Source organism: Pristiophorus japonicus, chromosome 8 (genome assembly GCF_044704955.1).
Source record: "Pristiophorus japonicus isolate sPriJap1 chromosome 8, sPriJap1.hap1, whole genome shotgun sequence".
Lineage (NCBI taxonomy): Eukaryota > Metazoa > Chordata > Chondrichthyes > Pristiophoridae > Pristiophorus > Pristiophorus japonicus.
Window position 1 is genome coordinate 160,275,593 of NC_091984.1, and position 23,779 is coordinate 160,299,371.

Consider the following 23,779-nt stretch of genomic DNA (forward strand, 5'->3'; position numbering starts at 1 on the left):
CACTTCTCCCTTAATGACTTTCCACCCTTTGCTCCCCCAGATTTTCAGCTCCTCTCCGTTCCGTTTTTCGTCACGGAGCAACGGAATGGGGACGGTGAGGTGTTGTGTCCGGGCGGTCAGCCTAAAACGCCCCGCAGGGATCCCTGGGTCCAGTTTTACGACGGTGCAGAGCAGCACCGTCCAGGAGTGCTGCACCGGTATGCAACGCCCTTGGCTGTGGCACCAGTACGAGTTGTGACTCTTGCCTGACCCATCCACCCCGCAGCGCACCCCACAGTGCACGCCTGGGAAATCAGGGCGGTCCAATGATACCGATAGCGGAGAGGTAAGTAATGGACTCCGAAGGTAAGTTTGATTCGTTTTTTCTTTTAATTTTGTTTGCGATTTGTGTTATGATGGCGTGGGCAATGTTTTGGGAATGTTTTTGTGGGGTTTTTTTTCAGAGTTTTTTTATTCCCGCCAGGTGACTCTCAGAGCGCTCCCTGCCCGGCTCTTTAGCTCGGGAGTTTCCTGTGCTAACACCCAAGAGAGGTGTCCAAGGCCCCCCTTAGCCCACTGACTCAGCGCCCAGCTGTCCAATGTTACTGACTGAGGCGCAAACTGTTCCAGGGCGCAAATTTTACCGCCCCGCTACCATTACCGCCCCAAAAACATCACAGCCAAAAATCCAGCCCATCATATGTTTTGCTGGGGGCTTTAGCAGCTGCTACCTCATGGAATTTAACTCCCGTTAGACACAAATGCTACCAATCAGAAGCCAGCATCTCAAAGCTCTGAAAAGCAGTGTTTGTACAGGTTTGATGGTCTACCTTTTCTTTCCAGTTGTGAAATGATCTTTCCTCGTTCTCACTGGTCTTATTCAGAATCTGTACTAGCAGACTGTCCTGTTTCCGTCTTGTTACATCCTCTTCATTGGCAAGGCTTTGGACAAACTGGTTCTTTCTGGAGTGAACACCAAAAGTGGATTAATGCAGAGTGACCTCAGTTACACACAACTCCAGTAACAGATACCATCTTGTGTCACATGGACACAGTATTGATGGATTGAGAACAAAGTTAGAAATCTGGCTCACTTCAGTTCCCCAATAACCTAGTGAGTAAAGATACAGTGCAGTTTAATACTAACTGTAACTCAGTAATGGAATAGTGCAGTTGAATACTAACTGTATCTCAGTAAACAATGCAGTTTAATAGTAACTGTACCTCAGTAAAGGCACAATGCAGTTTAATACTAACTGTATCTCAGTAAAGGCACAATGCAGATTAATACTAACTGTATCTCAGTAAAGGCACAATGCAGATTAATACTAACTGTATCTCAGTAAAGGCACAATGCAGTTTAATATTAACTGTACCTCAGTAAAGGCACAATGCAGATTAATACTAACTGTATCTCAGTAAAGGCACAATGCAGTTTAATACTAACTGTATCTCAGTAAAAGCACAATGTAGTTTAATACTAACTGTACCTTAATTAAAGTACAATAGAGTTTAATACTAACTGTACCTCAGTAAAGGCACAGTGCAGTTTAATACTAACTGTATCTCAGTAAAGGCACAATGTAGTTTAATACTAACTGTACCTTAATTAAAGTACAATACAGTTTAATACTAACTGTACCTCAGTAAAGGTACAGTGCAGTTTAATACTAATTGTAAAGGTGTAGAATTTTCAAACAGAAATGGAGAAAAATATGAATTCAACACAATACTGGTTTAGGAGACCGACAGCAAGTCTTTGATTGTGTCTCTGTGAAGTACTTTGGGATATTTTCTACATTAATGGATCGATGTAAATGCAAGTTACTGTTGTTATTAAAAAGTATAAAGGGCCGGATTTTCTGGTCCTGTTTGCCTCTGTTTTTGCCCTGGAGGGGGCGGCAATGGCGGCGGTGAGCTCTTCCAGACTTGCGGTCAGCTTCCAACGTCCCGCTGGGGTTTTCGGGGCTGGTTACACCGGGGGCCGGAGCATTACGGCCCGGAAGAGGTGAGCCAGTGTGCAACACCCCTGGTTGTGACACCGGCTCAATCTTTGAGTCCTGCCCGACCGGTGTCGCTATGTAGAGCCCCCCCCCCTGCTGGGATGGGCAGTCCGACCTGTAGCGGCAGCAGCGAGGTAAGTAACGTCCACCTCGGGTAAGTGTGTTTGTTTTTTCTTTTTTTTTAAAGCGATTTATGTTGTGGTGGTGTGGGCGTTGTATTGGTGTTTTTTATTCTCTCCAGGTCTCTCTTAGAGTACTCCCAGGCCGGCTGTTTAGCTCAGGATTTTCGCATGCTCAGCCGGCCTAAGAGAGGTGTACAACACCTCACTTACTGCTCCACCCCACACTGGGGCCCAGTTGTTGAATTTTGTGGCTGCAGACGCAAACCATTTCCCGGTGTAAACTTTACCGCCCTGCCGCCATTACCACCGGAAAAATTCTCCATCTGAAAATCCAGTCCAAGGCATTTCGTCAAGAACGCCTCCAAAAAAGAAAGGCTTTCACAACTACATGACGTGCCAAAGCGCTTTGCAACCAATTAAGTACTTTTAGAGTGCAGACACTGTTGAAATGTGGGAAATGCAGCAGCCAATTAGTGCACAGCAAGTTCCCACAAACAGCAATGTGATGATGACCAGATAATCTGTTTTTGTAATGTTGGTTGAGGGGTAAATATTGGCCAGGACACCGGGGAGAACTCCCCTGCTCTTCTTTGAAATAGTGCCATGGGATCTTTTACGCCTACCTGCTCGGTTTAACGTATCATCTGAAAGACAGCACCTTTAACAGTGCAGCGCTCCCTCAGCACTGCACTGGAGTGTCAGCCTAGATTTATGTGTTCAAGTCCCTGAAGTGGGACTTGAACCCACAACCTTCTGACTCAAAGGCGACCATTGAACCAAGGCTGACACAGTTGGAGTAGAGAAAGCTTTACTATACAGATGGTTCTGTTATACCGAACAAGGAATGCTTGATTGTCCAACAGCCTGCAATAATAATCTGTGTCCCAGCCTTAACATTCCTCTGTGGTGAGCACAAAAATCAATGTTCAAAATGGAATGGGCAGGCATGGTCTTGTGGAATGGGAACCGTTATGTAGTTATCTAGCCTGGGACCAGATATGTAAGGGGGGGAAAGAGGTGGGAAATTCGGCACTATAACTGTGGCACCGCCTCCAAGCCACTGGCAGTTTTCCACCTCTCTTCAGCCCAGTGCCCCTAATCATGATATCTGTTCTCGGGCTCCTCTAACAGTTGCAAAGAATAATACACTGTAGTGAAGGACAACTGAGCGATATCGGTAGCATTACCGCTATCTCTCCTTAGAACATGTTAGAATACAATTGAAAATACTTCATTTCTCAATTAGATTTTCAGCACATTTAGGAATTAGGGAAACTCAAATCTTTTGTAACATGTTCTGTCCTAACCTGACTTACTCTGTTTTTGTCCACAGGAACGGATGGCCCTTGACCTCACTGAGCGTTGCTCGCTGCTCAGCCGGTGCTAACAGCCTCTCTATCAAATGCCTGACTTCAGCATTCTTGGGTTTGCGAAGATCCTCATCGAGAGAAGGGTTATTCTCGCATACATCCTCCTCACTCCTGTAGGGGTTCTTTCCTCCTGTCGTTATATGGTGCAATAGCTGTCCTAGTGCCTGTCCAGTAAAGAAAACAACTTCACACCTACACCTTGTTAAGGAGAAAGGATGCATTGTCAAATCCCATTAGGTCCCCAACCCACAAATATACAACACAAGTCATATTTTATAATATATTCTGCTTTACACCCCCCTTTTATAAACATTTATTTGTATCTGATCTTTCAGAGAATTGTAGAAGTTTGCAATACAGAAGGAGGCTATTCAGTCAATCATGTCTGTGCTAGCCCTCTGATAGAACCGTCCCATTTTCCTGCCCTTTCCCTATGACGGGTACAATTTTTCTTAAATATTTAAGCATGTTCCCATTATGGATTCTGCGATCACCGCTGTTTCTGATAGGTCATTCCGTGTCCTAACAACTTTCTGCGTAAAACAATTTCTCTTAATCTCTCTGTTCCAAATTTCAGGTCTGCACCAGATATTCTCTCGGGTTCAGCATCACTCCTAGAAACGGACCCCATGGGCCCTATGATCAGGAGTTTACCCTTACTGCCCAATATCTAGTCATATGTTAGCATGACCTGGGGAGCTGTTAATGAGCTAAATTCACTGATCAGACCAGCAAATCCCTGACACCAGCCAGCCTGACTATGAAGAAGTGAGGTTCATTCCTTATGACCGTTTCTAAACTCCAACTTCTGCAGACTCCCGTGTCCCATCGAGACAGGAAGCCGAAGACCTGACCATTGACCCTTCCCCAGTGCTCCATGTCAGGGAACAGCCAGTGAGCTGCCAAACAACTCTGTCCCCTGGCAGCTAACTCTCCCTCTTCCCCACCTGCCTGTCCAATAGGGCTCACCAGACAGTTATCAGAATTGGGAACCCATTTTTTTCTGTACCCGAGCCCAGGGCACTGAGGCCAAGTGTCGAGTGCAGCCATCACCACTGCTGCTGAGATCAGCGAGCTCAGTACACAATGCAATAGAGCCTGCAACCCTCCTGCTTTGTATGTCTCTATTTTAACATCTACACATTAGCTTATCAGAAGAGCCTGCTTTCTTTTGATTGAACTGACCAATACATAGACGATACCACACAGGTGTATACACAATACTGCCACCTTGGCACAACACAACATTCCTATTAATAGAACTATATACAGAGGGCACCACACTGGCACATATAGAATACCATCTCCTTGACTCAATGCAATAGTCATATTAATGGAACTATACATAGCCTCCCACCTCTCTTTTTCTCTCTCTCGCTTTCCTTTTCTTGTCTCTATTGTTTCATGTTCCTCCTAAACACCAAGGGCTGGATTTTCAGTTTGTTGCTGCCTGTTTTCACCCCGGAGTGCCAGCACGGACACGAGGGGCTGAAATGGCCTCCTTCTGAGCTGTAAATCTCTATGATTTTATGTAATGGTGGAAAGTGGATGGGTGGTCAGCTTCCAGTGCCCTGCCAGGACATTCAGTGCTGGGTTTGCAGTACCACCCGGGAGAGGCGATCCCGTGAGCAACGCCCCTGGTTGCAATGCCGTCTCAAAATTTGTTTCACGCCCGATCCGTAGTGTCCTGCAGCGCGCTCTCGTGGGACCGCCTGGGAAAGCGGGCGGTACGAGCTGTAGCGGCCATATTGAGGGAAGGAATGTCAACCTGAGGTATGTGTGATTGTTTATTATTCTTGCGATGTATGTTGATATGGCGTCAGTAAGAATTGTTTTTGGTGCTTTTTTCCCCTATTTTGTTTTCATGGAAGCCTGTCTTAGAGCGCTCCGAGGTGTGGAACACCTCGCTTAGTGCTCCATCCCACACTCGGCGCCCAGCTGGTAGGTTTTGAGGCTGGAGACGCAAACCATTTCCCGGCACAACATTTACCGCCCAGCCTGGATTAATGGCACAACCGAATTTCCACGCCATAATGTGCTGTCTTACAAGCTCTTCACTCTGTCTCCATCCCTCACTGTGTCCTATTGTACCTCATTGTCCCCATTCTCAAACCTGTTGCACGACTTACCTCGCTCAACCTTCCCTCCCTCTCGCCAGCTGCAGGCTTTCAAACCTAACCTTGGCATCACCTAATCTAACAGGACCGCTTGATTTGTCTGCTCTCCCTTTTACTATTCTCGACCTTAGTTGCATCCTGTAGTAAGGACTATGGCCCTTCGCCGAGGTCACTCAATGAGAAAGAAGACGCCGCAGAGTGGACCTGTAAATCTGCTTTGAAAAGCTCGTCCTCTTCGAAGGTTGCCGTTGATGACCCTTTCAGTTTCTGCAGGATTTCAGAGGACTCCCAGGTCCCCGGGGATGGTATCGTCACAGCTGCATTGTCACCAAAGTGCACACTCTTGTCAAAATCTGCCAGACGGACCTGCTTTTCAACATCTGTGGAAAATCAAACCATTTTATTTCTCTGTGTTTTTACCAGACACACACGCAAAAGGGCAGACTGTTCAAAAGCCCAAAACAATTTTAAGTCCATTTATTTTAAAACAGAGTTTGCATTTGTGTTGTACAAGTTTCATCAGTCACCGGCAGATCGGAGTTTGGGAATTGAAGGGGAAGTTAGATAAACACTCGGGAGAATGAAATAGAAGGGATATGCTGATAGTTCGATGAAGTAGAGTGGGAGAAGGCTCATGTGGAGATAAATACCGGCAGGGAGCAGTTGGGCCGAATGGCCTGTTCCTGTGCTATAATTGGAGACATTTATGTTTGTATTGCAGTGATCTGAACCGCATGAAATTAAGTTCATTTGCTCGTGCTCCACAATTCCTTCTCCCCTGGAGGTTTCCATCATTCCATGTTGTAGAAGGACATCAGCAGTAACATGAATGGAATAGGCTGCCTGCAAACAGGTCAATGGTTTCCTCTCTGATTCCAACCCAGATTAGGCTGGATGTGTTGTGCCTTGGATAAAAAGTCAGACTAAATACTGCAAGCTCAAAGTAAGTGTGACCGTAGTCCTTTATTACAGATCTCAGAATGCCTCTTCAGCCTGTGAGGCCTCCTTATATACAGGTGCTCCCAAGGGATTGTGGGATCCCTTGGGACTCCTGGGGATAAGCCCTCTGGTGTTTAGACATGGTAATTACAGGTTTACATACATAACAGGATGGATGCAGACTGGGGGGCCTTTCACTGTAGGGATGTAGATTCAAATCCAGCCCACCCAATGGAATTACAATTTCTTCTGATGGACATATATATGTCCCAACAGTGTAAACCCAATTTAACACGGGCGAAGATCGACAGAACCTCTGGCGGAAACTGTTGAGGTGAAGGAAGTTCATGCCATGGAATGGAATATCTTCCTACTTTATTTTTAACCAGAATCCTAACAAGTATTCCAGGGTGAGCGACAGAACAAGTTGGATCAATGTGCCCCGACATCCCCAACAACATAAAGCAAGAACTTGGATTTGTATCGCGCCTTGTATGGGCTCAGGACGTCCCAAAGTGCTTCACAGCCAATGGAGTACTTATAAAGTGTAATTGCTGTTGTAAATTGGGGAAATACGGCAGCCAAGATATGCACAGCAAGGTTCCACAGACAGCAATGAGGTAAATGGCCAGATAATCTGTTTTAGGTGTTGATTCAGAGATAAATATTAGGCAGGATATCATGCAAACTCCCCGGCTCTTCTTTGAATAGTGCCACAAGAACTTTTACATCCACCTGAGAGGGCCGACAGGGCCTCTGTTTAACGTCTCATCCAAAAGATGGCACCTCCGACAGTGCAGCACTCCCTCAGTACTACAATGATGTCAGCCTTTATTTTATGCTCAGGTCGTGGAGTGGGGTTTGAACTCATGACCTCTGACTCAGAGTTGAGAGTGCAACAAACTGAGCCAAGTCTGACCCCAATGTGTCTCAACTCCAGCCTTGGAACATCACTGCCTTCTAGCTACTTTGAGGCAGCTTTTATATTGCTGTGTCAGTGTCGTCGACTCCTAACGTACAGATCTCACACAGCCAGTGGTCACCCCAACATAAGCTTGCTCGGGCTGGCCATGAGGAAGACCTCATTAAAAAAGGGCCTTCCCATCCACTAGCCATAGTGAAATTCAGCGAGTTTATTTTGGGGTTACTGTCAACTAATGTTCCCTCTTATTTTTAGAGAGTAGTCCCTGGACTAGTTTCAATCGCCTGGATGGGTCGGAGAGGAATTTTCCCAGATTTTTTCCTCACTAAATGGGATTTTATCTGGTTTTTGCTCTCTCAGGCGATCACATGGCTCCAGTTGGGGTGGCGTGTAGATGTTTTCAGTATAAGGGATGTCACAGTGAGGTGGACTGGTTGGGCTGGATACTCTTTGCCTTTCCGCCATTGTTCATTGTTCATAGGTTTATATGTAACCTTCAGGGCTGCTGACCAAGGACCATGCGGCTCTTTGTCGACCGGCAGGGACACGATGGGCCGAAATGGCCTCCTTCTGCGCTGTAAATTTTTATGTTTCTATGTTTAACTGGCTGCGCGGCCCATTCAAATGTTTGTGTGTGCTGGTTTCTCCCTTATACAAGCCGGCGAGCAGCCTGCGCGGGATCTCCAGACTGCTGTGCGGCTGCACGGCCTCATGGGAATGATGCTACCAACTCCCAACAACGACAATAACAATATTTATATAGTGCCTTTAACATACAAAAAACATCCCAAGGCCTTTCACAGGAGCGTAGTCAGACAACATTTGACATTGAGCCTCATAAATAGATATTAGGACAGGTGATCAAAAGCTTGCTCAAAGAGGTAGGTTTTAAGGACCGTCTTAAAGGACAAGAGAGAGATCGAGAGCTGGAGAGGTTTAGGCAGAGAGTTCCAGAGTTTGGGACCCAGGAAGTTGAAGGCACGGCTGCCAGTGGTGGAGCAATTAAAATTGGGGACGTGAAAGAGGCCAAAACTGGAGGTGTGCAGACATCACGGAGGGTTGTAAGGCTGGAGGAGTTACAAAGGGAGGGGGCGAGGCCATGCAGGAGTATTCTGAGACCTTGCTGTGCAGACATAGTCTGCCTCGTTTCCTATGTTACAACAGTGACTACACTTCAATAGTGACTACAATTCAAAATTTGGGATGGCTAAGTAGAGAAGTTAAGGATAGTATTAGATTAAAAGAATACATTTACAATGTTGCCACAAAGAGTAATAAGCCTGAGGATTGGGAGGGTTATAAAAATCAGCAAAGATTAACCAATAAAATGATAAAGGGGAGAAAATAGAATATGGGAGTAAACTAGCACAAAATGTAAAAACAGATTGTAAGAGCTTTTACAAGTATGTAAGAAGAGATTAGTGAAAGTAAACGTGGATCCCTTAGAGGCAGAGACAGGACAAATTATAATGGGGAATAAGAAAATGGCAGAGACGGTAAACAAATATTTGATGACTGTCTTCACAGTAGAGGACACAAAGAACATACCGAAAATTGTGGTGGACCAAGGGTCTAATGAGCGTGAGGAAATTAAAGTAATTAATATTCAGAGTGACTATTTGCACTAGTTTTGGGGTATCCTGCACATGTGCGCTTTGGACTCCGCCTCCTTTTGAGCATGGGCCCTTGATTCAGTCGCACATGCGCAATGCGACGTACGAGGAAGCCGGAAGTGGGGCTAAACCATGAGCCGCGTGGAGCTGCCGTTGGAGCTGCTTCTAGCTTTTGGGCTATTTGGAGCATTTTCGTGGCCTTGTGTGGGAGAGAAAACATCGAAGGAAGTGGAAGAGAGAGAGAGAGAGACTGGGGGTGGGGGGGCGGGGAAGAGAGCGACTTGGGGCGGGGGGGAGAGAGAGACTGGGAAGTGGGGGTGGGGGTGGGGGAGAGAAAGAGAGACTGGGGAGAGAGAGAGACTGGGTGGGGTGGGGAGGGAGAGAATGAGAGACTGGATGGGGTGGAGAGAGAGAGAGAGAGAGAGAGAGAGACTGGGGGGGGGGGGGGAGGCTGGGGGAGAGAGACTGGGGAGGGGGAGAGAGAGAGACTGGGAGGGAGAGAGCGACTGGGTGGAGTGGAGAGAGAGAGAAACTGGGTGGGGGGGGGGGGGGGGGTTGACGGGGGAGAGAGACCGGGGTGGTGGGGGGTTGAGAGCGAGACTGGGGGGAGAGAGAGAGACTGGGGGGTGGGGGAGAGAAAGAGAGACTGGGTGAGGTAGAGAGAGAGACTGGGAGGAGGCGGGGGGGCGGGGGGGGGTGAGAGAGAGTGGTTTTTATCTGTTTTTTTGACTCTCCCAGGAGATCGCATGGTTCCGGAAGGGGTGGAGTGTAAAATGTTGCGATACATGGGGTATCACAGTTGTGTGGGAGGGACTGTTGGGTCGGATGCTCTTTACCTGTCCACCATTGATCATAGGTTTATATGTAACCTTCAGGGCTGCTGATTGAGGGCCATGTGGCTCTTTGTTGGCTGGCATGGACACGATGGGCTAAAATGGCCTCCTTCTGCGCTGTAAATTTCTATGTTTCTATGTGAGAGACAAGTAAATGCTGGTATTCAGAGGGTCGTGGGGGTCCTTGTACACAAGTCACCAAAAGTTAACATGCAGGGACAGCAAGCAATTAGGAAGGCAAATGGTATGTTGTTCTTTATCGCAAGGGGGTTTGGGTCTAAGAGTAAGGAAGTCTTACTGCGATTATGTAGGGCTTTGGTGAGATCACACCTGGCGTACTGTGTACAGTTTTGGTCTCCTTACCTAAGGAATACCTGTACTTGTCTTCGAGGCGGTTCAACAAAGGCTCACTAGATTAATTCTTGGGATTAGAGAGGAGAGATTGAGTAGAATGGGCTTATATTCTCTGAGAATGAGAGATGATCTCAGTGCAAAGTATAACATTCTTAAACAGCTTGACAGGGAAGATGCTGAGATGTTTCCCCTGGGTGGAGCGTCTAGAACTAGGGGTCACAGTCTCAGGATAAGGGGTGGGCATATTGCCTACTCCTGTTATTTCTTATGTTCTTATGCTCTAATGTTGTGAAAGGTGCCATAAAAATGCAAGGCGTTCTTTTGTTCAAGTACCTGACAGCAACCCTGAAGTAAACTGAAGTAAACTACTGCAGATCTTAGAAGAGTAGAACTTCTTTAAGATGGGCATTCTTGGAATAGAAAAGCAGAACTGAATGGTAACACTCTCGCCTCAGACTGAAGGTGGTGGGTCTCCACTCCAGAGACTTCTGCACAAAATTTGGTTCCTGGGGTGGTCTGCTCCCCTGGCGTCTGGTACTTGGGGTGGTCCGCACCCCTAGGGTCTGGTACTTGGAGTGGTCTGCACCCCTAGGGTCTGGTACTTGGGGTGGTCTGCACCCCTGGGGTCAACCTGCCTTTTTCCTATCATATTCCTGGGGCACCGAAACCCTTACTTTGCCAGATTTTCCATGCTTCCTCCTCTGCTAATCTGCTGTGACCATTTACACCTCCTCTGGACCCATCTTTTGTTTCTATACTTGTACCATTATCCCCCCCTTTCGCCTCACTGCATCAACACGTCTGTCCTTGAATCACTCCTGCCTTCCACCCTATCACAGACCTTCCCTTTTGTTCTTGTCCTGTCTCTTTCCCTGGTTTAAAAGCTCTTAATCGCTAACTTCTTCCAGTTCTGCTGAAAGGTCATCGACCTGACATGTTTCTCTCTCCACAGATGCTGCCTGACCTGCTGAATATTTCCAGCCTTTTCTGTCTATATCCCAAAGTAAAGTTGCTTGGCACTTAACCCAATGTGAAGTCAGATTAAGTGAGGTTGCTCATTCCAGCCAGATCAGAGCTAGAAATGAAAGTGCATTAGGAAATGGACTGAGGAACATTTACAGGTTGCACAAGTATTAACCAGCTGCTGTTTGGCTCGGGCAGTTGTCCATCCAATGGGTAATGGTGGTGATCATGTGCTTTTTTTTACACAATTATTTCAGCAAGCCAAAGGCAATGAATGAAATAGTTGAGATGCACAACTAGAGGCAGTCTTATTAGCTATTCTAATCATCAGTTGGAGTGTCTGAGCCAGGCAAAATTTAATTGGGGACGCCTCAGAATTTGTTACAGTCCTAAATATGTGAAAATACAACAGAAATTACCTCGGAGGACATTTGTTGGATGCAAATCCCGGTGAGCAAATTTAGCTCCATGCAAAATCTGAAGAGCCAGAACCAACCGCTTCATTATTTCAGGGGCTTCCGTTCGAATTGTGACAGGCCATCGATCCACACATTCCTCGAGATTGTACTCGCAGAGATCCAGGCATATGTAATGGCAAGACTCATCCTTTACACAAGCCACGTGTTTAACGAACAGATTACTCTCCCTGATCTTTGGGTCTGTGAGGCACTGCTTTTCCTTTTTGGCTTCTTCACTGAACCTCCTGTGACATTTCACTGCCACTTCAGTGTCATTTTCGTAGAAACCAAGGCAGACTTCTGTTGTGTTGTTTCCTGTAATCTTAAAATCCTCCATTCTGGACAGTTTCATTTTCCCAATGGGGGAACGTTCTTCTCTCTGCAGTTTCTCCAGAGCTCCATGCCAGCGTTCACTAATCTCCTTCCATTTTGAAGGAGCTCTTACATTCGGTTTAATCTTCTCTGCCCCATAGTCAATCAACACCTTTTTCGTTTTATTGTCATAGTTTCTTCTGGCTACCAATAACGGTGTGTTCCCACGATTGTCCTCACAGTGTACATCAGCTCCCTTCTTACACAACATTTCAGTCAACAATGCATTTTTACTTTCCACTGCTGCCAGAAGGGCTGTCCGCCCTGACTTATCTTGTGCATTGATTTCAACACTTGCCCCTTCCAGCAGTAGTTTAACCACCTCTTTGTTCTTCTTTTCTACTGCAAGAATCAATGGCGTTTTCCCATCGTTATCTGGAACATTTAGATTCGCTCCACGTTTCATCAGCATTTCCACCACATGGATATTCAAGGGAGACTTGGTCAATGCGGTACTCAGAGGTGTGCTTTGATTTTTGTTTATGGAGTTAACATCGGCCTCATGGTACAACAGAGTTTCCACAATTGCCTGGCTGTCTTTCTGCAAGGCATGAATTAATGCTGTTCTGCCTAGGTTGTCGACCGCATTAACATCTGCATTCATTTTACCCAACAAGATCTTAACAATGTCCTCATGGCCGTTTACCACAGCATCCATCAGGGCAGTCTTTCCGCCTAAAGTCAGATTCTTTTTGGTGTCACATACTTCCCTGTGCTTGTTCACATCAGCATTTTTCTCGAAGAGGAAGCGTAATGCGTCCTCGTTACCGTACTGTGCTGCTTCCATAAAGGCAGTAAAACCATTGACGTCTGTCTCGTTGACATCTGCACCCAGGGATAGAAACGTCTGGAGCAAACTCACATTGCCACCTATCGTAGCAATAATGAAAGGGGTCGCTCCATTTCTTTTCCTGAGATGTGGATCGGCCTCATGTTTCAACAGTAAGTGGACAATGTTTTCATGATCTGATTGTACAGCATTAAGGAGCGGTGTCCAACCATAATCCGCCGTCTGATAGTTAACATTTGCTTTGTTCTTCAAGAGCAACTCAGCAATATCTTCATGACCTTTACTTGCAGCAAAACATAAAGCTACACCACCAGCGTCGGAATTCAGCAATGCACCGTCTTTAATTAATCCTTCTACTTGTGTGCGATCAGGCTTGTTGGACTGACAGAGGTCTCGAAGCTTCTTACCAAGTGCTGTTACATCCAGAGTGTCAGCCATTGTTTCTTTTATTGTTGAAGTTTAACCTCTTTCCTATTAAAAAAAAAAACAAAATAATGATTACAATTGTTATGTCTTTAGATGCTCTGATAATGAATCCATGAGGCAATGTATTGCACTTGAACTGTAGTGACCTTAGTCCATTTAATATAACTCCAGAGTGAGGATCACACATGGTGGCCTGCCTTTTATACTAGACCTGGCACACCTGTACAGGTAACCTACAAGTCTCCCACTGCAGTGCCCTCTGGGGGCACACCTTAGTGACCATACAGCTGGTGTACAAATTTCCCATAGTAGTGCCCTCTGGTGGCACATCATATGTAATAGTACAAGCAGTAAACATGGATACATGACATCACTCTCCCCCAAGTCCTTAGTGCAAATCGCCTTCATACATTGACTGTGCTCTGGGCTTAGCTCTATCTGGTTGACCCCTGGAGGGTCGTTATCATCTTGGGTGTGTAGATGGTGTTTCATTGGCAGTGGAGGTGCTGGTGGTTTCTGTTTGTGAGTCCATGACTACTGTATTCTCTCCCCACCCCCACATATAGATTATGCCAGTGGCTCATTACATTCAGATACATTCAAGTCCAGAAAGAAAAATTGCGTTAACATTATACCTTTTTGCGAGGCAAGTACATTTGACCGGTGAGGTACATACTTGATACATACTTGGAATCATTACTGGTGTCAGCACCGGTGCGTGAGGACAAGCTAGTTCCAGGACTGCTGGGTGGTGTCCAGGTAGTCTGGTGGCGGCGCAGTGCCCGGTGCTGGCAGTGGGAACCTGGTTGGCTCAAGTTGCCTGCTCTCGGGGCCTTTGCTGTTGCTCCTAGCATCGGGCAGGTTCACCGATGCCTGTGACCTCCCTGTCCTTTCCTTATGCCTTGGGTCATTGCTGAGGAGCAGTCGTCTAGCAGTGCACAAGGAACTGCTGACTTGCTTGCCTGTGCGTTATTTGGTTTGGGATCCTGGCTGGTCCCGGTCCCATTTGGGAGAACTGTTGCAGGTGACCCTTCGTTCCTGGGTGTAGCCTTGGTGGCGATGGGGTCTGGGGGCTGCGCCTTAGCGCAGTTTGCTCTTTCAGGCTCATGGCAGTTGGCGCCATTGGGTGGCTGAGAGGTGGAACCGATCAGGGGCAGGGTATCGATACCAGTGCGGTTGTCCTCCTGAGATCGCTTGCTCTGCAGCTTGTCTATATTAGCTGCTTGTGGCCACACTCCGTGGTGCATCACTCTGGTCCCAGGGACGCAGATTACAGCATTGGGTAGCCTGCTGGACCTGTGTGCTTCTGATGGGTATTTGCCCGCTACATTATCTGAATACAGTTGAAATCCTACATTGCACGTTTCATTACTCATTGTAGATAAACTGTAGCACCGATCGCAATCGCACAACTTTTCTTTGCTTATTACATGTATAAAACTCTGATCATCAATTGCAAGCTTTACATTTAACTCACAGTTGCTATTACATTGATTGAGAATGTGGGACTGTCCCTTTAAGTGTGGTGGGTTGCTGGCCTCCTTTAAGAGAGCCTTGCTATCTTTACCCCAACCATCTTCTTCGCTTGGTACTACGTGTTGCTCCATCAGCGCTGCACCTCGTGGTCTGGCTGCCGCCATCTTTTTCTTCAGCGCTTCACCTCGTGGTTTGGGTGCCATCTTTCTTCCATCCATGATGTCGACTGCTGTGATCCTCTTTTCCCCGGGTTCTGCCACCGAGGCTGGGAAGTCGCCTCTGGATCCGATTTTCTTCCTCCAGAGTCCTGCCACTGGAGCCTGGAAGGTGTGTTCGGGTCATCTCAGCTGGATCATTTCCACGCAGTCGTGCTGAGCGGTCTGTGCCTCGGGTGCTGTGCTGGTCTGCTCTGTGGTGTCGGATCCAGCCTCAGGTGGGAGCTTGCTTTGCTTCTGGGCACGGGGGACATCGATCGCTGGAGGGATGAAATCTTCTCAGCTCCAATGGATCTTCTCCATTCACCTTCCGAGTAGCGTTGGTCCATCACCTGCAACAATCTACAGTGGTAACTTGTGCACCGTGCCATCATGGAATACCTTTACATCCGCACTACCAACGACTGGGATAAGTTCATTGGTGTAGGTGGGCAGCTTTGCCTGAACTGGGATCAACTTGGGTCGTTCAGCTTGATTCATTACTGACTGGCTCGCCCCCGTGTCCACTTCCATGAAGGCTGGAACGCCGTTTATCTCGACTTCCATCCTCAACGGGGAACATTCTGTGGTGCAGGTAAACATACCATACACCTCATCGTGGGGCTGAGCTGCCTTTCTGACCACCTCTTCATAATCCGCGCTGGATTCATGGCCATCTGCAGACTCTTCATCAACACAGTGAGCCATATTTCTTATACACATTCGCTGGAGGTGGCCCTTTGTGCTGCAGCCTTTACACACATAGTCCTTGGTGAGCCCTGTGATTCCCTCTGCAACGTCAGTATGGTGCTAACCGATTAGTCCCCCTCGGTGGACTCAGAGTTAAGGGACTTGAGGGCCTGTTCTTTTTCCCCGAGGAGATTCACGTTCTACAGTCCAGCCTCTAAAAGGCGCCAATCTGTGTACAGTACTTGCCAGGTTTGAGTCCTGAGAATGAGTCATCCACCTGGAGCTGCAGGTCGAGGTCATGAATGCCTAGCTCATGGTGATGGCCTTCTGCAGTGTGACTGTGGTATCCGCAGATAGTAACCTGTGAAGAAGGCCCTCGTGGCCGATTCCGATGACAAAGATATCCCACAGCGCTTCGGTGAGGTGTTCGCCGAAATCACACGGTGCCGCCAGCCTCCTGAGGTCTGCAGCATATTTCGCAGTTTCCTGGCCTTCGGGCCATCGGTGGGTATAAAACCGGTGTCTGACTGTGAGGATGCTTTCTTTGGGCTTGAGTTGTTCTTGAATCAGCGTTACAAGCTCCTTGTACGTCTTGGTCGTTGTCTTCGCTGGTGCCAACAAATTCCTGACAAGGCCATAGATGGTGGGCCCACAACTGGTTAGCAGGATAGCTCTGCGCTTATCAGCCAGTGTGGCCGGATTATCGCCTGCCAGGTCGTTTGCTGTGAAGAAATGGTCGAGCCTCTCCGCAAAGGCATCCCAATCATCACCATCGTCGAACTGCTGCAACGTACCAAGGTTAGCCATTTTCGCGTGAAAGTCTGTAATCTCATCGCCAATTGTTATGTCTTTAGATGCTCTGACTCCACGAGGCAATGTATTGCACTTGAACTGTAGTGATCTTAGTCGATTTAATGTAACTCCAGAGTGAGGATCACACATGGTGGCCTGCCTTTTATACTAGGCCTGGCAGATAACCTACAAGTCTCCCACTGCAGTGCCCTCTGGTGGAACACCTGAGTGACCATACAGCTGGTGTACAAGTTTCCCATAGTAGTGCCCTCTGGTGGCACATCATATGTAATAATACAAACAGTAAACATGTCTGGATACATGACAACAATGTAATGGGTAAACTGACTTCAGGACATCTAACTTGATCTTCTGGACATGTAAGTAATCTTTAAGTTCCTATTATAAACATAACAAAGTATTAGAGGTGAAATCAAGTGACTCGCCTTCTGACGCCCCAAAGCTTTTCCACCATCTACAAGGCACAAGTCAGGAGTGTGATGGAACATTTTCCACTTGACTGGATGAGTGCAGCTCCAACAACACTCAACAAATTCAACATCATCCAGGACAAAGCAGCCCGCGTGATCGGTGTGGGAGCGAAAGCCAGTATTTTCCGAATACATCATTTAATAGTGCAGTCTGAGATGACACATGCTGTGTTAAAATTTGAAGCAGCATTTCTGATGAGCATTGAATTTTGGACCAAAGCACAGGCTGTTTCCACAAAAATAAGATGCTAGACGGTGTGAGAGTCATTCAGCCATTCAAATGTGTCAATCTGGTCATCTGTGTGTTTATAGTAATTCATGGCAGGAGTCGATTGCGGCAATAAAACCATATTTCAGGACAATGGTAGCTGGTCGTTTAGTTGACATTGTCTGTTAAATATTTATATAAGAACATAAGAAATAGAAACAGGAGTAGGCCATATGGCCCTTCAAGCCTGCTCCGCCATTCAATAAGATCATGGACTGATCTGATCACGGACTCAGCTCCACTTTCCTGCCTGCTCCCCATAACCCCTTATCCCCTTATTGTTTAAGAAACTGTCTATTTCTGTCTTAAATGTATTCAATGTCCCAGCTTCCACAGCTCTCTGAGACAGTGAATTCCACAGATTTACAACCCTCTGAGAGAAGAAATTTCTCCTCATCTCTGTTCCTCATGCCCCTTATTCTAAGATCATGCCCTCTAGTCCTAGTCTCCCCCATCAGTGGAAACATCCTCTCTGCATCCACCCTGTCAAGCCCCCTCATAATTTTATACATTTTGATAAGCTCACCTCTCATTCTTCTGAATTCCAAAGAGTAGAGGCCCAACATATTCCTCATAAGTCAACCGCTCCCCCCCATCTCCAGAATCAACCTTGTGAACCTTCTCTGAACTGCCTTCAAATCAAGTATATCCTTTCGTAAAAATGGAAACCAAGACTGCACGCAGTACTCCAGGTGTGGCCTCACCCATACCCTGTACAGCTGTAGCAAGACTTCCCTGCTTTTATTCCATTGGCCTTCCTGATCAATTGCTGTACCTGCATACTAACCTTTTGTGTTTCATGCACAAGTACCCCCAGGTCCCGCTGTACTGCGGCACTTTGCAATCTCTCTCTGTTTAAATAATAACTTGCTCTTTGATTTTTTTCTGCCAAAGTGCATGACCTCACACTTTGTAGGTACTGATAGTATGTATGGAATATACAGTAGTCATTCAACCATTCAAGACTGGATGTTATACAAGATTTGTGAGAGAAGACTGTTTTAGCAGAGACACTAGAATTGGAGTGTATTTCTCAAGCAGAGAGCATGCACTGGTTTTGTGAAGTGTATGTCTCAGTAATTGTCATACTGGTTTTTGTGTAGTATGAAGGTTTAATTAATGCCCTGATCCTGCCATTACTACATCTGAGTGTGTGTATGTAATCTGGTGTTTAAAGCAATAAAACGAAAAAGAGTAAGAAAGCAGTCCAACATCTGGCACCCCATCCACCACCGTAAACATTCACTCCCTCCACCACCGGCGCACCGTGGCTGCAGTGTGTACCATCTACAAGATGTACTGCAGCAACTCGCCAAGGCTTTTTCGACAGCACCTCCCCAACCCGCAGCCTCTATCACCTAGAAGGACCAGGGCAGCAGGTGCATGGGAACACCATCACCTCGACGTTCCTCTCCAAGTCACACACCATTCTGACTTGGAAATATATCGCCGTTCCTTCATCGTCGCTGTGTCAAACTCCTGGAACTCCCTCCCTAACAGCACTTGGGAGCACCTTCACCACATGGACTGCAGCGGTTGAAGAAGGCGGCTCATCTTCTCAGAGGCAATTAAGGATGGGCAATAAATGCTGGCCTTGCCAGCGACGCCCACTTCCCGAGAATGAATTAAATAAAATTGTTACACAGATTGTGCGCAATCTGCTCTATGGTGGATTCTAACTCACTACCTAATCGCTTGAGAGAGTTCTCCAATATTTCTCCCAAACCTCAAAACGGTTGAACAAATCTCCAGTTATTAACAATAAACCTTTTGTTTTTCAAATCTGTTTAATTGCTTCTCATCTAATGACATTTCGTCAGTCCCAGCAGCATAAGCATCATGTTTCCTGGGATATGTGAGTCAGTCTACTTGTCTCTGTAACTCTCAATCCCGTTCCTAACCAGATATTTACCCAGCACTTCTCATCCTGTTTAATGGTGAGAAAACCCTCAATCCCATGTGCAAAAGTCAAAGTGGATATGAAAGTAAATATTACAGACATAACGGGGAAAATAACTCTGAAGCACTCCATTATTAAGATGACAATCTTTTTAGGGATTTTCTGTCACGCCTCAGTGCTGCATTATTTGTTGTGTTAAATGGTGGCCAGAGTATTTAAGGAAGTGGCCCTAGAAATAATGGATGCATTGGTGATCATTTTCCAACAGTCTATCGACTCTCGATCAGTTCCTATGGACTGGAGGGTAGCTAATGTAACACCACTTTTTAAGAGAGGGAGAGAGAAAACGGGGAATTATAGACCGGTTAGCCTCATATAAGTAGTGGGGAAAATTTTGGAATCAATTATTAAAGATGAAATAGCAACGCATTTGGAAAGCAGTGACAGGATCGGTCCAAGTCAGCATGGATTTATGAAAGGGAAATCATGCTTGACAAATCTTCTAGAATTTTTTGAGGATGTAACTAGTAGAGTGGACAAGGGAGAACCAGTGGATGTGGTGTATTTGGACTTTCAAAAGGCTTTTGACAAGGTCCCACACAAGAGATTGGTGTGCAAAATTAAAGCACATGATATTGGGGTAATTATTGACGTGGATAGAGAACTGGTTGGCAGACAGGAAGCAGAGAGTCGGGATAAACGGGTCCTTTTCAGAATGGCAGGCAGTGACTAGTGGGGTGCCGCAGGGTTCAGTGCTGGGACCCCAGCTATTTACAATATACATCAATGATTTAGATGAAGGAATTGAGAGTAATATCTCCAAGTTTGCAGATGACACTAAGCTGGATGGCGGTGTGAACTGTGAGGAGGATGCTAAGAGGCTGCAGGGTGACTTGGACAGGTTGGGTGAGTGGGCAAATGCATGGCAGATGCAGTATAATGTGGATAAATGTGAGGTTTGGTGGCAAAAACACGAAGGCAGAATATTATCTGAATGGTGGCAGATTAGGAAAAGGGAAGGTGAAACGAGACCTGGGTGTCATGGTACATCAGTCATTGAAGTTTGGTTCTGCAAGTGCAGCAGGCATTGAAGAAAGCAAATGGTATGTTGGCCTTCATAGCTAGGGGATTTGAGTATAGGATGAGGGAGGTCTTGCTGCAGCTGTACAGGGCCTTGGTGAGGCCTCACTTGGAATATTGTGTTCAGTTTTGGTCTCCTAATCTGAGGAAGGACATTCTTGCTATTGAGGGAGTGTAGCGAAGGTTCACCAGATTGATTTCCGGGATAGCAGGACTGACATATGAGGAGAGACTGAATCGACTGGGCCTGTATTCACTGGAGTTTAGAAGAATGAGAGGGGATCTCATAGAAACATATAAAATTCTGACGGGACTGGACAGGTTAGATGCAGGAAGAATGTTCCCGATGTTGGGGGAATCCAGAGCCAGGGGTCACAGTCGAAGGATAAGGGGTAAGCCATTTAGGACCGAGATGAGGAGAAACTTCTTCACTCAGAGAGTTGTTAACCTGTGGAATTCTCTTCTGCGGAGAGTTGTTGATGCCAGTTCGTTAGATATATTCAAGAGGGAGTTGGATATGGCCCTTACGGCTAAAGGGATCAAGGGATATGGAGAGAAAGCAGGAAAGGGGTACTGAGGTGAATGATCAGCCATGATCTTATTGAATGGTGGTGCAAGCTCGAAGGGCTGAATGGCCCACTCCTACACCTATTTTCTATGTTTCTATGTTCAGTTGATGTTCACTAACAACAGGATCAGTCCTGGCAGCCTGGGAATCCCAGAGCCAGGAAACTGGGCAGTGATTGCTCTCCCCAGATTCCCCATCAATTCGAGCTGTGTGCAATCTACCACACAGCCTGTTCCGCTGGTCTGAAGTGTTCTCGCACATGCCACGTGATAGTTTCACTGTACTCGTTGAATTCATAGCAATAGACCCATGGAACTTTTGGTCCATTTGGATGAGTTTGCTTTGAGTGCTTGATCTGAGGGGGTGAAAAGGGAGATCCACCTTTAACCAGCCCCTTTGTGTCATTTTGTTTTTACATTTATTTTTATAATACTGTTGTTTGTATACCTATTTTAGAGGTTTTTGGAACTAGAACCAAGTTTCTCCTATGGGTTAACACCTCTCCCAAATTCCTGCAACCTTGTGGAACAGTGATCACAGTATCATAAAGTTTAGATTATCTCTGGAAAAGGACAGGAAGCAATCTGGAGTAAAACTACTTAATTGGAGGAAGGCAAATTTCAGTGGGTTGAACGGATCTGACCCGGGTAAATTGGAATCAAAGATTGGCAGGCAAAACTGTAATTGGACAATGGGCTGCCTTTAAAGAGGAAATGGTTCGGGTACAGTCGAGGTACATTCCCACGAGGGGGAAAGGTAGGGCAACTAAAGCCAGAGCTCCCTGGATAGAGTGGAGCAGAGAGATAGCGACTGGGGAGAGATAGAGAGAGAGACTAGGAGGAGGCAGAGTGAGAGATGGGAGGCAGAGAGAGAGTCAGGACAGGGGAGAGAGGGGATCGGAAGGGATAGAGAGAGAGGGAGGAGGGGAGTGGAGGTGAGGAACTCAGGGAGAGAAGGCCAGGAACTCGGTTAGGGGGTAAAGAGTACGGAGGTCACAGTGGCGATGGTAAAAAACATGATCTCGGTCAAAAGGGGGAAGGTGAGAGTGCGAATGTGATCCAGATGGTAAGACGGATCACATTATTCCAACCCCACCCCCTTTACATCCGCACCACGTTCTCCCCCCTCCCCCTACACCTGGTTGATTTATCGGAAAGCTCGGTGCGTGCGTGGCAAGTGACATCGTTGGACTGGACAAAGTCACAACGCTGTCACTATTCACTTCATATACAACAAACTTGTTAATAATCCGTGATGCAAACACAATGTCCCATCTATGGCGGGGTGAGGAAGTTCAGGAACATTGTGGGGAGAAGGTCATGATCTGTGGGGGAAGAACTTGGGTGGATTTTTGTAAAAACCCATCTGGTTCACTAATGTCCTTTATCGAAGAAAATCTGCCGTCCTTACCCAGTCTGGCCTCTATGTGACTCCAGACCCACAGCAATGTGGTTGACTCTTAACTTCCCTCTGAAATGGTGCAGCAAGACACTCAGTTGTACCAATCTGCTACGACAAAGTCACTGGATAGGACTGCAGCGGTTCAAGAAAGCAGCTCACCATCACCTTCTCAAGGGTAATTAGGGATGGGCAATAAATGCCAGCCTTGCCACTGATGCCCACATCCCTTGAACGAATACATTTGGGGGGTGGGGTCAGGAACTTGGGCCGGGGGGTTGAGGGGGGGGTCAGGTACTTGGGCGGGGGGGAGGGGGGTGGTGCCAGGAGGTCAGGAACTTGGGCGGTGGGGGCAGGAACCTGTTTGGGGCCATGGGAGAAGGTCTTAACTCCCAAGGATGAGCCCTGTCTGTTCCAAGTGAGCTCTCTTCTGTCTGGAGGAGGCAGTCAGAATGCCTCGAATTACACTTTGTAAAGTAAGTGATTACGTAGTGTGGAAATTCACTTTTAGAGTTACATTTTCTGTTAAATGTACCCTTTTGTAGTAAAACAAAATGGAATCCCAATTCTCCCAGAAGTCCCTACAGCAGACAGCATGTCTCTGTATAAACATGTTAACCTTGATTGATAGCCAATTAATTTAGCAGCTTGGGAGCTATCTGTGTGAGCAAGGGAACCTTGAACAGATCCTCCCGAACAGAAAGAGCGCCCCTTTTGTTTTCAGTCTTATACTCCCAAGTAGTAACTGTCACAGTGATGAATTTTAGAAGTTCCAGATAAAACCTGTATAGATAAATAGGAAATTGAAACAAGGAACCATGTTAATTAAGATTGAAGAACTCCTTATCTGTATTTGCTGACCAGCAAGGGCAGAACTGATACACATGATGGAACCATAACTTCTTTGTCTGTTTTCTGTATAAAGTTAGTGTGTTTTTGTATTACTGTTAGAAGTCTTCGCAGAGCCTTTGATTCTGTGAGACTTTTCCTTGTATACAAGTAAATCTATTAAAGGAACATCTACTGGAGCTGTTTATGTCAGAGTTTCATTTATTTTAGTTAAGTTGAGAGTCGAGATTTCGACAGTTTCTTGGAGGTCCCACCGAGATCGCTTATCCTCTATTCTGTGAGTGAACCGATGCAGACATAGTGCCTCTTCAGTGAAGGGCTTAACTGGCCAGAATAAGGTGAGACTTTTGCTCGCAAAGGGTCTTTTTACTGTTGAACCGCATATGTAATCTGTTGTCCACAGTGGAGGTACTGCAATCTACGAGACTCGAGATTAAGAGCTAAAGTTATTTTTTAATCATTTCCTTCTCGGCTTGAAGGCAGAAGGGATCTGATCCTGAAAAATATCCGATCTGGAAACAGCCCGGGGAGATCTTCATTAGTATAAGGTAAAAGAGCGCTGTCGATCGAAAAAGAATCCTTGAAAGAGAGGATCAGCGTCCTTGAAAGAGAGGATCAGATATTGACCCAAAGCGTGGCAGTACGAGTGTACGGCGCCGAGGGAAGAGATATTTTAGATTTTAGATAAGTTAAGGACTCAGTCTTGAGTGGCGTAAAACGCAGACTGAGAATTGACTATATGTTTAGATCGAGTTTAAGGTTATGATTTGTATACCCACGTAGATGTTGTTTGTCTTAATTGTCCATGTTAT

The 23,779-nt window shown here is 46.4% G+C and overlaps 1 protein-coding gene across 1 annotated transcript in view; it reads right to left on the bottom strand.

The window, feature by feature from the left end:
- Nucleotides 1–23,779, bottom strand: part of LOC139268785 (2-5A-dependent ribonuclease-like) — a 52,338-nt gene that overhangs the window by 13,001 nt on the left and 15,558 nt on the right. The window contains exons 2-5 of the mRNA XM_070887477.1: nt 11,635–13,306; nt 5,796–5,971; nt 3,421–3,638; nt 810–942 (exon numbers count right to left, since the gene is read on the bottom strand). Coding sequence (XP_070743578.1) covers nt 810–942; nt 3,421–3,638; nt 5,796–5,971; nt 11,635–13,273 — 2,166 coding nt within the window. The 5' untranslated portion in view covers nt 13,274–13,306. The remainder of the gene's footprint in view (nt 1–809; nt 943–3,420; nt 3,639–5,795; nt 5,972–11,634; nt 13,307–23,779) is intronic.